This window comes from Conger conger, chromosome 7, assembly GCF_963514075.1.
Source record: "Conger conger chromosome 7, fConCon1.1, whole genome shotgun sequence".
Classification (NCBI taxonomy): Eukaryota; Metazoa; Chordata; class Actinopteri; order Anguilliformes; family Congridae; genus Conger; species Conger conger.
This window is the reverse complement of record NC_083766.1, coordinates 61,164,405-61,177,745: the sequence shown is the minus strand read 5'-3', so window position 1 is coordinate 61,177,745 and position 13,341 is coordinate 61,164,405. Positions and strand designations below refer to the sequence as shown.

Here is a 13,341-nt window from a genome sequence, read left to right as displayed (position 1 = left end):
GAATTGGATATTTCCTGTTTTACAAATGAATAAATGAAAAACTCTGTGTAAAGTGACCACCACCTGGTGCTGAATCTTAATAAGCTGATAAATGGGGAGAAACGGCACTCGATTGCTGAAGAAGGGAAGCTCATTTTTATTCTCCTCATAAAGCTCTGAACTTGTAGATTTATGCGCATAATAAAAACGCTCCTCCCTGTAGCAGCCTTGTGAGAGGCGTGCTGCGTCTCGTGCTGAAGAGGGCGGTGTTTTCTGTGCTCCTCCTGCAGGGATCGTCCTGTGCAGGGTGGGGTACTACACCATCCCCCCCCTGGAGGAGCTGGGCCGCATGCTGAACGACAGCGGGGACTGCGTGCTGGAGAACTTCACCGTGGGCCGCAAGGGTGAGGCTCCGTGTGTGTGTGTGTGTGTGTGTGTGTGTGTGTGTGTGTGTGTGTGTGTGTGTGTGTGTGTGTGTGTGTGTGTGTGTGTGTGTGTGTGTGTGTGTGTGTGTGTGTGTGTGTGTGTGTGTGTGTGTGTGTGTGTGTGTGTCGCATTCTGGTCCGGTCCTGGCCCTTCTCCTCTGTGGGCCAGCCTTTCTCCTGGAGGGCCGGTGTGTCTACGGGTTTAACTCCAGTCCTGGAGGGCCACAGTGTCTGCAGGTTTAACTCCAGTCCTGGAGGGCCGCTGTGTCTGCAGGTTTAACTCCAGTCCTGGAGGGCCGCTGTGTTAACTCCGGTCCTGGTGTGTGCATGATTGTAGCAGGGATGGGCTAAATTTTCTCACCTGTGTTTTAAGACGGCTACTGAACTCCTCGTCCTGTGGACAGCGGTGTCTGCAGGTGTTCGCTTCAACCGTGCGCTACACCACCTGATTGCACTTGTTATTTTATCTGCTTGGTTCCGATAATAAGCTGATGAGTGAATTTGGGTGGCGTGGAGCCTGGTAGGAGTGAATACCTGGGAAGGTGCAGTGTTGTTGTTCTTGCCGTGAATGTGTCGTTCTACCGCACGCCTTGTCTGCATGTGTTCAGTGCGTGATCTGCATCTTTATAGCGCCCGTATAAATTATTCACAGGTACTTGTTAATGGCCATATACTATAGCCTACGTTGCTTTGACGCGTGTTGTAAATTTGGTCCCTGGTTATTTTGGCCCTCCTGTGAGCAGATCCTGGTGTTAAACGTGCTCAGGTTGTGTTTTTGAGCACAGATCCTGGTGTTAAACGTGCTCAGGTTGTGTTTTTGAGCGCAGATCCTGGTGTTAAACGTGCTCAGGTTGTGTTTCTGAGCGCAGATCCGTGTGGTAAACGTGCTCAGGTTGTGTTTCTGAGCACAGATCCGTGTGTTAAACGTGCTCAGGTTGTGTTTCTGAGCACAGATCCTGGTGTTAAACGTGCTCAGGTTGTGTTTCTGAGCACAGATCCTGGTGTTAAACGCGCTCAGGTTGTGTTTCTGAGCGCAGATCCGTGTGTTAAACGTGCTCAGGTTGTGTTTTTGAGCACAGATCCGTGTGTTAAACGTGCTCAGGTTGTGTTTCTGAGCACAGATCCTGGTGTTAAACGTGCTCGGGTTGTGTTTCTGAGCGCAGATCCTGGTGTTAAACGTGCTCAGGTTGTGTTTTTGAGCGCAGATCCGTGTGTTAAACGTGCTCAGGTTGTGTTTCTGAGCGCAGATCCGTGTGTTAAACGTGCTCAGGTTGTGTTTCTGAGCGCAGATCCTGGTGTTAAACGTGCTCAGGTTGTGTTTTTGAGCGCAGATCCGTGTGTTAAACGTGCTCAGGTTGTGTTTTTGAGCGCAGATCCGTGTGTTAAACGTGCTCAGGTTGTGTTTCTGAGCGCAGATCCGTGTGTTAAACGTGCTCAGGTTGTGTGTTTGAGCGCAGATCCTGGTGTTAAACGTGCTCAGGTTGTGTTTTTGAGCGCAGATCCGTGTGTTAAACGTGCTCAGGTTGTGTTTCTGAGCGCAGATCCGTGTGTTAAACGTGCTCAGGTTGTGTTTCTGAGCGCAGATCCTGGTGTTAAACGTGCTCAGGTTGTGTTTTTGAGCACAGATCCTGGTGTTAAACGTGCTCAGGTTGTGTTTCTGAGCACAGATCCGTGTGTTAAACGTGCTCAGGTTGTGTTTTTGAGCACAGATCCTGGTGTTAAACGTGCTCAGGTTGTGTTTTTGAGCGCAGATCCGTGTGTTAAACGTGCTCAGGTTGTGTTTCTGAGCGCAGATCCTGGTGTTAAACGTGCTCAGGTTGTGTTTTTGAGCGCAGATCCGTGTGTTAAACGTGCTCAGGTTGTGTTTTTGAGCGCAGATCCGTGTGTTAAACGTGCTCAGGTTGTGTTTCTGAGCGCAGATCCGTGTGTTAAACGTGCTCAGGTTGTGTGTTTGAGCGCAGATCCTGGTGTTAAACGTGCTCAGGTTGTGTTTTTGAGCGCAGATCCGTGTGTTAAACGTGCTCAGGTTGTGTTTCTGAGCGCAGATCCGTGTGTTAAACGTGCTCAGGTTGTGTTTCTGAGCGCAGATCCTGGTGTTAAACGTGCTCAGGTTGTGTTTTTGAGCACAGATCCTGGTGTTAAACGTGCTCAGGTTGTGTTTCTGAGCACAGATCCGTGTGTTAAACGTGCTCAGGTTGTGTTTTTGAGCACAGATCCTGGTGTTAAACGTGCTCAGGTTGTGTTTTTGAGCGCAGATCCTGGTGTTAAACGTGCTCAGGTTGTGTTTTTGAGCACAGATCCTGGTGTTAAACGTGCTCAGGTTGTGTTTTTGAGCACAGATCCTGGTGTTAAACGTGCTCAGGTTGTGTTTTTGAGCACAGATCCTGGTGTTAAACGTGCTCAGGTTGTGTTTTTGAGCGCAGATCCTGGTGTTAAACGTGCTCAGGTTGTGTTTTTGAGCACAGATCCTGGTGTTAAACGTGCTCAGGTTGTGTTTTTGAGCACAGATCCTGGTGTTAAACGTGCTCAGGTTGTGTTTTTGAGCGCAGATCCTGGTGTTAAACGTGCTCAGGTTGTGTTTCTGAGCGCAGATCCGTGTGTTAAACGTGCTCAGGTTGTGTTTCCTCGCTGGTCTCTGCAGGCTACGGCTCCATCTTCTTCCCCGGGGAGGTGAACCTGACCGGCCTGAACCTGGACGAGATCGTGCACTTCCGACGGAAGGAGGTCATCGTGTACCCCGACGACAAGGCCAAGCCCCCCGTGGGCCACGGCCTCAACAGGTGAGACGCTCCTGAGACCGGCCCGAATCCGGGAGGGGTTTATGACCGCACAGTGCCCAGAAATACCCACGCAGCGCTGCTGGCAGGGAATGAGCAGACGTCCTCTCCCCGCGGTGTGCCTCTCCCTCTCCCCGCGGTGTGCCTCTCCCTCTCCCCGCGGTGTGCCTCTCCCCGCGGTGTGCCTCTCCCTCTCCCCGCGGTGTGCCTCTCCCTCTCCCCGCGGTGTGCCTCTCCCTCTCCCCGTGGTGTGCCTCTCCCTCTCCCCGCGGTGTGCCTCTCCCTCTCCCCGCGGTGTGCCTCTCCCTCTCCCCGCGGTGTGCCTCTCCCTCTCCCCGCGGTGTGCCTCTCCCTCTCCCCGCGGTGTGCCTCTCCCTCTCCCCGTGGTGTGCCTCTCCCTCTCCCCGCCGTGTGCCTCTCCCTCTCCCCGTGGTGTGCCTCTCCCTCTCCCCGTGGTGTGCCTCTCCCTCTCCCCGTGGTGTGCCTCTCCCTCTCCCCGTGGTGTGCCTCTCCCTCTCCCCGCCGTGTGCCTCTCCCTCTCCCCGTGGTGTGCCTCTCCCTCTCCCCGTGGTGTGCCTCTCCCCGCCGTGTGCCTCTCCCTCTCCCCGTGGTGTGCCTCTCCCTCTCCCCGTGGTGTGCCTCTCCCTCTCCCCGCGGTGTGCCTCTCCCTCTCCCCGCGGTGTGCCTCTCCCTCTCCCCGCGGTGTGCCTCTCCCTCTCCCCGCGGTGTGCCTCTCCCTCTCCCCGTGGTGTGCCTCTCCCCGCCGTGTGCCTCTCCCTCTCCCCGTGGTGTGCCTCTCCCTCTCCCCGTGGTGTGCCTCTCCCTCTCCCCGTGGTGTGCCTCTCCCTCTCCCCGCCGTGTGCCTCTCCCTCTCCCCGCGGTGTGCCTCTCCCTCTCCCCGCCGTGTGCCTCTCCCCGCGGTGTGCCTCTCCCTCTCCCCGCGGTGTGCCTCTCCCTCTCCCCGCGGTGTGCCTCTCCCTCTCCCCGCGGTGTGCCTCTCCCTCTCCCCGCGGTGTGCCTCTCCCTCTCCCCGCGGTGTGCCTCTCCCCGCGGTGTGCCTCTCCCTCTCCCCGCGGTGTGCCTCTCCCCGCGGTGTGCCTGGTGAAAAGATGTCCGTTGGAGGTGCTGCTGAGTGGGTTTATTTGTGACCGGGTCGGCTCGGCTGTGGGGAGCGGGGTCTGAGCCCCAGCTGTGGTGCCCGTATGAGTCCGGCTGCACTGGATATGAGAGCTTAAAGTACACGGCTGTGCAGTGCTGTCCAGTGAGCTGGGCTTCTGCTGGTTTCAGAGCCGTCTCCCGGGATGTGGCTTTTCTTGATGAACCGGGGAACGTCTCAGGGGGGCAGAACCGGAAGAGTAAAAGCTTATGCATGCTGTGAACATGCAGTTGACCCCCATAGGCACTCAGGGTCTGAAAAGCCAGCGTTTCCTGATGAATCATATAAAACCCCAGACCCAGCCTCACAGACCCCCCTCTCCCTCCCTCCCTCCCCCCCCCCCCAGGCGAGCAGAGGTCACGCTGGACGGGGTGTGGCCCAACGACAAAACCACCTGCACCCAGATCAAGAGCCCGGAGCGCCTGACCGATATGAACTACGAGGGCCGGCTGGAGAACGCCTGCCGCAAGCAGGGGGCCCGCTTCCTGGAGTACCGGCCCGAGACCGGGTCCTGGGTGTTCGAGGTGCGGACCGCGCTTCTCTCCTCACTCCTGACACGGGCCTCTGCCGTGGAGGACATAGCTGTGATACCTGGAGCGATTGATATGTGTAGAATAGGTCTTTATTCTCCCAGGGTCCTATCAGGTGTGTGACGGGTGTGTGACGGGTGTGTGACGGGTGTGTGACGGGTGTGTGACGGGTGTGTGACGGGTGTGTGACGGGTGTGTGACGGGTGTGTGACGGGTGTGTGACAGGTGTGTGACAGGTGTGGGTGAGTGAGAGTGTGTTACAGGTGAGTGTGTGTTACAGGCGAGAGTGTGTGTTACAGGTGAGAGTGTGTGTTGCAGGTGAGAGTGTGTGTTACAGGTGAGAGTGTGTGTTGCAGGTGAGAGTGTGTGTTGCAGGTGAGAGTAACTGTATTTGTGTTTCCCAGGTGGCCCACTTCTCTAAGTACGGACTGCAGGACTCTGATGAGGAAGAGGACGTGTCCCCGCCCATCAAAGCGGACCTGAAGAAGCTGAAGACCGCCCCTGCAGTTCCTCCCTCCCACCAGCAGGCGGCGCTGAATGGGAAAGCCACGCCGCAGGCACAGGTAGAGGGAGCAGCTCGCTGATCGGGGTCACAGCACCGCCACACGGGGACAGACCCCCTCCCTCCCCAGGTTTTCTCGTACCTGCGGGGGCCGGGCGCTCACCGAACGGTGCAACAGTGGGAGGGGGGCCGGGGGCACTGAATTCTGGGTAATCTGTGTGTGTCTATACTGGACACATTGAGGCAGCATCACTTATCTGAGGGTGGCCAAAATGCGAGGGTTCCTGTTCAAACACAAACTACATATCCCAGGGTTCATTTTCGCACTTTGGGAAAAAAAAAAAAAAAAAAAAAAAAAAACCATCGAAGAATAACAACTAAAAATATATTCAGTGAAGTGTAATGTTGGGTAATGTTCAGGCAAGCTGTCCTGGGTTGTATCCTATTCTAATAAATATTGGGGTTTTTTGTGTTTCCTTTGGTAACAAAAGAGCAGATCTTTGATATATCAAAGCAAATGATAATGCGAAAACATGTGTAGGTTTGACAGTGGGAAATTGGTGGCCTTTTATGAGAATATATATTTATCATAATCCAGTCCTAGAAGGAGTTTCTCTGATTTAAAGAGGATCTGGGGATATGTTTTAAATGTTAAAATTGCAATGCGTTTTCCTTTAAAAGATATGTACATGTATATAGTTTTGGCAAAATGATTCATTTCAAAATGTTAGTCTTTTCATATCTTAAATGTGTAACAAATTCCATTTTGATTTGTAAAATTTGTGATTAAACTGAGGTTGTTGTCCCTGCAAATATTTTAGCAGAACTTTTGAGAAGTTTTTCAGGATGATCAGAGCTTTCATTATTTCAGTTTCTTGACCCTCTACACTGAAGCATAAAATGCAGTTTAGTTTCAGAAAATGGGAATACTCACTGGCTCATGGGGAATACTTGCTCAGTCACAGGGAAAACGGGAATGTTCACTGTTACACGATATACCTATATAAGTTCATAGTTTTTTGGTTGGTTCTCAGTCTCAAAAATCAGTTTATCGTAAAAAAAAGAAAAAAAAGAAAGAAAAATATTTAGAAATTTTATAGCTGCTAAGAAATGTAAGTGAAATAATTTGGGCTTCATAACTGCTTTATTGAAAATGAATGATTACAGAATGCAATCCAAGGGCATTTAGGATATATTGCTGCCTGTCTCCAGGTGGCCTTGCGAAGGCAGTTCTCATCGGGGTGTCCTCCGTATAAGTGTGATTTGCAGCTTTAAGAGAGGAAGGGACAGCAGGATTATTAACGCTTTGGGGAAATTTATTTTCCCAAAACATTTGCTCTTCACAGTCAGTGTTCTAGAACTCCTCTGCTTCCTGTCACCAGTGGTGATTGTGACATCAGCGTTAGAATGTTCAAGTTAAGAGCTCTAGTGACGGATTTCTGACCTCAGCCTCGCCCCTCAAAGGGTTAATGAATGTGCTTTGTGCTCTGGAAGTTGTCAGCCAGCCCGGGCTATATGATTACCGGTCTCTTACCGGAGACCTGCAGTCGTGTTACACCCCTGGCAGTGGCTCACCTGGCTTTGGGGCGGGGCGTAGGAGGGGTTTAGTTCAGGCACTGTGTTTAATGCTCTGTGGTGTGCTGGGTCTCCACAGATTACCAGTTGTTGTCGGTGCCTAGCTAGTGTTAGCATCTGCGTTCTGGCCTGCGCTAGCTGTGGTGTAGTCCCGTGCAGAGCAGGCACAGGGCCTCTGCATAGGTGAATGTGTGCTTGTTTGCTCCAGGTGGCACAGTAGTGGGGGGGGGGGGGGGGGTGTGATTCTGATTAGTGAGCCCAAAAGGTCTCAGAACAAAGCCGAGAGTACATGAACCAGGCGTAGTCTGGCTCCGGTCCCACAGTGCCACAGTGTCTGCTGGGCTTCAGTGCATTTCAGCACCAAAGAGATGAATTTAAATCACCACTTGGCCCAAGTCCACACTCTGTGTGTGTTAATTAAATGGGCAGCAGAGGAAACCCTCTGGCCCAGCAGCACTCTGGGATAGGACTGACCTCCCAGCTCCAGTTGCTGGAAGTTAACCACATGGAGGAGTTCCCTTCTGTTGCAAGGTCTTTTTTTCTTTCAACCGTTCATCCAGAATTGATACTGCTGCTTAATGTGTTTAAATGCATGAGCTGAATAAAGACCAGTCCACAATTTGTCTGTTAAATTGTGAAATGTACTTTTATTTTGTGATAACCTGTAATCATTGGAAACCATGCCAAAAATAAACATTTACATTTTAAATTGAAGCATTTTCATTTTGTTTTCTGTCGAACCTGTTAAGTATAGTCAGTCCTCCTTTAGCAGCACATGTAATATGTGTTTTGGACAGGTTAACGATCACTTGTGAGCTAATTAGATTAGATTGAAGATTGAAATTACCCACCAGCGCTATTGTATGCAGGTTATCCTGTATGAGTTTTGACACGGGTCATATTGATGAAGCTAACCCCCGTTACCAGTGACCCAAAAGTGGTTCTCCTTTGAGGTTGTGGTGGAGGAATGTTTGCCTTTAGCGTGGGGCTGTAAGTTGACAGTTGTGTGTGTGTGTGTGTGTCTGTGTATGCTCATATGTGTGTGTCTGCGTGTGTGTGTGTTGTCCGTGTGTGTCTCTGTGTGTGTGTGTGTGTGTGTGTGTGTGTGTGTCTCTGTGTGTGTGTGTGTGTGTGTCTCTGTGTGTGCGCGTGTGTGTCTCTGTGTGCGCGTGTGCGTGTCTCTGTCCGTGTGTGTGTGCGCGTGTCTGTCCGTGTGTGTGCGCGTGTCTGTCCGTGTGTGTGTGCGTGTCTGTCCGTGTGTGTGTGTGTCTCTCTGTGTGTGTCTCTCTGTGTGTGTCTCTCTGTGTGTGTCTCTCTGTGTGTGTCTCTGTGTGTGTGTGTGTGTGTGTGTGTCTCTGTGTGTGTGTGTCTCTGTGTGTGTGTGTCTCTGTGTGTGTGTGTGTGTGTGTGTGTGTGTGTGTGTGTCTGTCTCTGTGTGTCTGTGTGTGTCCGTGTCTGTGTGTGTCCGTGTCTGTGTGTGTCTGTGTGTGTGTGTGTGTGCATGCACGCAGAGCTCGGCCCTCCTGGAGCTCCTGAGCCGGGCGTCGGAGGTGGACAGCGACATGGCCGACATCACGCAGGAGCTGCCCATGGAGGGAGAGGACCCAGACTCCGCCCCCCTGGAGGACACGCCCGCCGAACCCGAGCCCGTCTCCGTCTCCTCCCACATCGCCTCTGCCAAGGGCATCAACCCCCACGTCCTGCAGGTACCCCCAAATCACCATCAACCCCCACGTCCTGCAGGTACCCCCAAATCACCATCAACCCCCACGTCCTGCAGGTACCCCAAATCACCATCAACCCCCACGTCCTGCAGGTACCCCCTAATCACCATCAACCCCCCCCGTCCTGCAGGTACCCCCTAATCACCATCAACCCCCACGTCCTGCAGGTACCCCCAAATCACCATCAACCCCCACGTCCTGCAGGTACCCCCTAATCACCATCACCCCCCCCCCCATCCTGCAGGTACCCCCTAATCACCATCAACCCCCACGTCCTGCAGGTACCCCCTAATCACCATCAACCCCCCCCGTCCTGCAGGTACCCCCTAATCACCATCAACCCCCACGTCCTGCAGGTACCCCCTAATCACCATCAACCCCCACGTCCTGCAGGTACCCCCTAATCACCATCAACCCCCCCCCCCCGTCCTGCAGGTACCCCCTAATCACCATCAACCCCCACGTCCTGCAGGTACCCCCTAATCACCATCAACCCCCACGTCCTGCAGGTACCCCCTAATCACCATCAACCCCCACGTCCTGCAGGTACCCCCTAATCACCATCAACCCCCCCCCCCCCGTCCTGCAGGTACCCCCTAATCACCATCAACCCCCACGTCCTGCAGGTACCCCCTAATCACCATCAACCCCCACGTCCTGCAGGTACCCCCTAATCACCATCAACCCCCACGTCCTGCAGGTACCCCCTAATCACCATCAACCCCCCCCGTCCTGCAGGTACCCCCTAATCACCATCAACCCCCACGTCCTGCAGGTACCCCCTAATCACCATCAACCCCCACGTCCTGCAGGTACCCCCTAATCACCATCAACCCCCACGTCCTGCAGGTACCCCCTAATCACCATCAACCCCCCCCCCCCCGTCCTGCAGGTACCCCCTAATCACCATCAACCCCCACGTCCTGCAGGTACCCCCTAATCACCATCAACCCCCACGTCCTGCAGGTACCCCCTAATCACCATCAACCCCCACGTCCTGCAGGTACCCCCTAATCACCATCAACCCCCCCCGTCCTGCAGGTACCCCCTAATCACCATCAACCCCCACGTCCTGCAGGTACCCCCTAATCACCATCAACCCCCACGTCCTGAAGGTACCCCCTAATCACCATCAACCCCCACGTCCTGCAGGTACCCCCTAATCAACCCCCACGTCCTGCAGGTACCCCCAAATCACCATCAACCCCCACGTCCTGCAGGTACCCCCAAATCACCATCAACCCCCACGTCCTGCAGGTACCCCCTAATCACCATCAACCCCCCCCCCCCCGTCCTGCAGGTACCCCCAAATCACCATCAACCCCCACGTCCTGCAGGTACCCCCAAATCACCATCAACCCCCCCCCACGTCCTGCAGGTACCCCCAAATCGCCATCAACCCCCACGTCCTGCAGGTACCCCCAAATCACCATCAACCCCCACGTCCTGCAGGTACCCCCAAATCACCATCAACCCCCCCCCACGTCCTGCAGGTACCCCCAAATCACCATCAACCCCCACGTCCTGCAGGTACCCCCTAATCACCATCAACCCCCACGTCCTGCAGGTACCCCCAAATCACCATCAACCCCCACGTCCTGCAGGTACCCCCAAATCACCATCAACCCCCACGTCCTGCAGGTACCCCCAAATCACCATCAACCCCCCCGTCCTGCAGGTACCCCCAAATCACCATCAACCCCCACGTCCTGCAGGTACCCCCTAATCACCATCAACCCCCACGTCCTGCAGGTACCCCCTAATCACCATCAACCCCCACGTCCTGCAGGTACCCCCTAATCACCATCAACCCCCACGTCCTGCAGGTACCCCCTAATCACCATCAACCCCCACGTCCTGCAGGTACCCCCAAATCACCATCAACCCCCACGTCCTGCAGGTACCCCCAAATCACCATCAACCCCCACGTCCTGCAGGTACCCCCAAATCACCATCAACCCCCACGTCCTGCAGGTACCCCCAAATCACCATCAACCCCCACGTCCTGCAGGTACCCCCAAATCACCATCAACCCCCACGTCCTGCAGGTACCCCCAAATCACCATTAACCCCCCCGTCCTGCAGGTACCCCCTAATCACCATCAACCCCCACGTCCTGCAGGTGCCCCCAAATCACCATCAACCCCCCCCCACGTCCTGCAGGTACCCCCAAATCACCATTAACCCCCCCGTCCTGCAGGTACCCCCTAATCACCATCAACCCCCACGTCCTGCAGGTACCCCCAAATCACCATCAACCCCCAAATCACCAGCAACCCCCACGTCCTGCAGGTACCCTCAAATCACCATCAACCCCCACACGTCCTGCAGGTACCCCAAAATCACCATCAACCCCCCCCCACGTCCTGCAGGTACCCCCAAATCACCATCAACCCCCCCGTCCTGCAGGTACCCCCAAATCACCATCAACCCCCACGTCCTGCAGGTACCCCCAAATCACCATCAACCCCCACGTCCTGCAGGTACCCCCAAATCACCAGCAACCCCCATGTTCTGCAGGTACCCCCAAATCACCAGCAACCCCCACGTCCTGCGGGTGCATCATATTATCACCTGGTGGGGGCTCTCAACCCGCGCCAAGATGCCAGATTTACATTACATTGCATTTAGCAGACGCTCTTATCCAGAGCGACGTACAACAAAGTGCATACCCATAACCAGGGATAAGTTCGCTGAAAGACCCTAGAGGGAAGTACAATTTCAACTGCTACCCGTAAGATAAGGACATTTAACAAATGTGCCAGTCGCGCTCTTCGTTAAAGCGCTAAAGACCTTGATGAGTTGGGCCTCTTTGGTGGTTAAATGTGTGAAAGCTCCTCTGCAGATCCAGCTTGACCCTCTCACTCTCCTCCTTCCTCACAGATAATGAAGTCCTCTCTGTTCGTGGAGGATGAGGAGGGAGAGCTCTTCCCCAGACTCGGGCTAGGTTCGCCTGCGCAGGGACTCGACCAATCAAAAGACCTGAGCTTCCTTCTGCCCACCCCCCAGAGGCAGTCGGGTGAGTCATCCGCCAATCACCTTTCAGCGTTTGACTAATGCAGATCTTTGCTTTGGGCTCTTCTGATTGGGCTGTGTAGTGTAACGGTGGGGTCATTGTAATATAATGGTGCTTTAGCTGGGAGGTTGCCGGCTTGATTCCTGTGTTGGTACACTTGTGCCACTGAGCGAGTTACTCGACCTGAATCGCTTCATTGTTATCGAGGTGTAAATGGAATCTGTCTGAAGAGAAAAATAAACATAAAAAAAGCAAGCAGAAGTATAAATCTGTAATAGGGGAAGGCCCTGTTTCCTACACAAGGATTAAGCTTAGTCTCTGACTAAAAACATTTCCCGAATGGTGATACAAGATCATGCAGATCCTTTCCTCACTGGTTTGTGATGTAGTTTGTGCTGGTTTAAGCGGTTTGTGATGTAGTTTATGCTGCTGTCTGATGTGGTTTTTGCCGGTGTGTGATGTAGTTTGATGTAGTTTATGATGCTGTGTGATGTAGTTTATGATGCTGTGTGATGTAGATTGTGATGCTGTGTGATGTAGATTGTGATGGTGTTTATGCCGGTGTGTGATGTAGTTCATGCTGGTGTGTGATGTAGTTTATGATGCTGTCTGATGTAGTTTATGCCGGTGTGTGATGTAGTTTATGATGCTGTCTGATGTAGTTTATGCCGGTGTGTGATGTAGTTTGTGATGCTGTGTGATGTAGTTCATGCCGGTGTGTGATGTAGTTTGTGATGCTGTGTGATGTAGTTCATGCCGGTGTGTGATGTAGTTTGTGATGCTGTGTGATGTAGTTCATGCCGGTGTGTGATGTAGTTTGTGATGCTGTGTGATGTAGTTTATGCTGCTGTGTGATGTAGATTGTGATGTAGATTGTGATGGTGTTCATGCCGGTGTGTGATGTAGTTTGTGGGCGCGTCTCTCCCCTGTAGGAGGGCTGCTCCAGGCCCGGTTCAGCTCGGGGGCGGGGCTCTTCTCCACCCTCCCGGACGCCCCGTTCGGGGGCATCCCGCCCAAGCTGGCGCGGCCGTCCCTGACGGACCCCTCCCGCCTGTCCCCCTGGCCCTCGCCGGGGCCCTCGTTCCGGCTGCCGGCCCCGGCCCCCGAGACCCCGCTCCGCAGCGTGGGGGCCCAGCGCCAGCCCGTCCTGGTGGCCCCCGCCTGCTCCGTGGCCCTGGGCAAGGGCAAGCTGCTGATGGACGCCGCGCTCTTCATGGGCCGCTCCTTCCGCGTGGGCTGGGGGCCCAACTGGGCCCTGGCGCACTGCGGGGACCCCGTCAGCGACCTCGCTGCCACGCCCAGGGGCCCGCCGGCCGACGCACTCGAGTTCGGCTTCCTGCCCAAGATGGCCAAGAGCAAGCCGTGAGTCCCCACACAACAGTGTCTGCTCCTTTCTGCTCCTTTCTGCTCCTTTCGGCTCCTTTCGGCTCCTTTCTGCTCTTTCGGCTCCTTTCTGCTCTTTCTGCTCTTTCTGCTCTTTCTGCTCTTTCTGCTCTTTCCATCTACCTGTATCTGTATAAAGTTTGGAGGTGAGGTAATGCCAATGCGATTACTATCCGTTTAAAGGGTGAAAGTGAGTGGAAAGCGATTTGATGACCCAGCGCAGGGTGTGTGTTTGCAGTGCTTTATGGGATACGTAGTTCGTTCTGTTAAGTAT

The 13,341-nt window shown here is 54.0% G+C and overlaps 1 protein-coding gene across 6 annotated transcripts in view; it reads left to right on the top strand.

Moving 5' to 3' along the window:
• nup98 (nucleoporin 98 and 96 precursor) overlaps positions 1 to 13,341 on the top strand; it is a 48,341-nt gene that overhangs the window by 23,455 nt on the left and 11,545 nt on the right. For all 6 annotated transcript variants that reach the window (XM_061250562.1, XM_061250567.1, XM_061250566.1 and 3 more), the window contains 7 exons: positions 270 to 383; positions 3,046 to 3,184; positions 4,684 to 4,861; positions 5,272 to 5,430; positions 8,456 to 8,650; positions 11,552 to 11,687; positions 12,617 to 13,046. In XM_061250562.1, the coding sequence (XP_061106546.1) occupies positions 270 to 383; positions 3,046 to 3,184; positions 4,684 to 4,861; positions 5,272 to 5,430; positions 8,456 to 8,650; positions 11,552 to 11,687; positions 12,617 to 13,046 (1,351 nt within the window). The remainder of the gene's footprint in view (positions 1 to 269; positions 384 to 3,045; positions 3,185 to 4,683; positions 4,862 to 5,271; positions 5,431 to 8,455; positions 8,651 to 11,551; positions 11,688 to 12,616; positions 13,047 to 13,341) is intronic.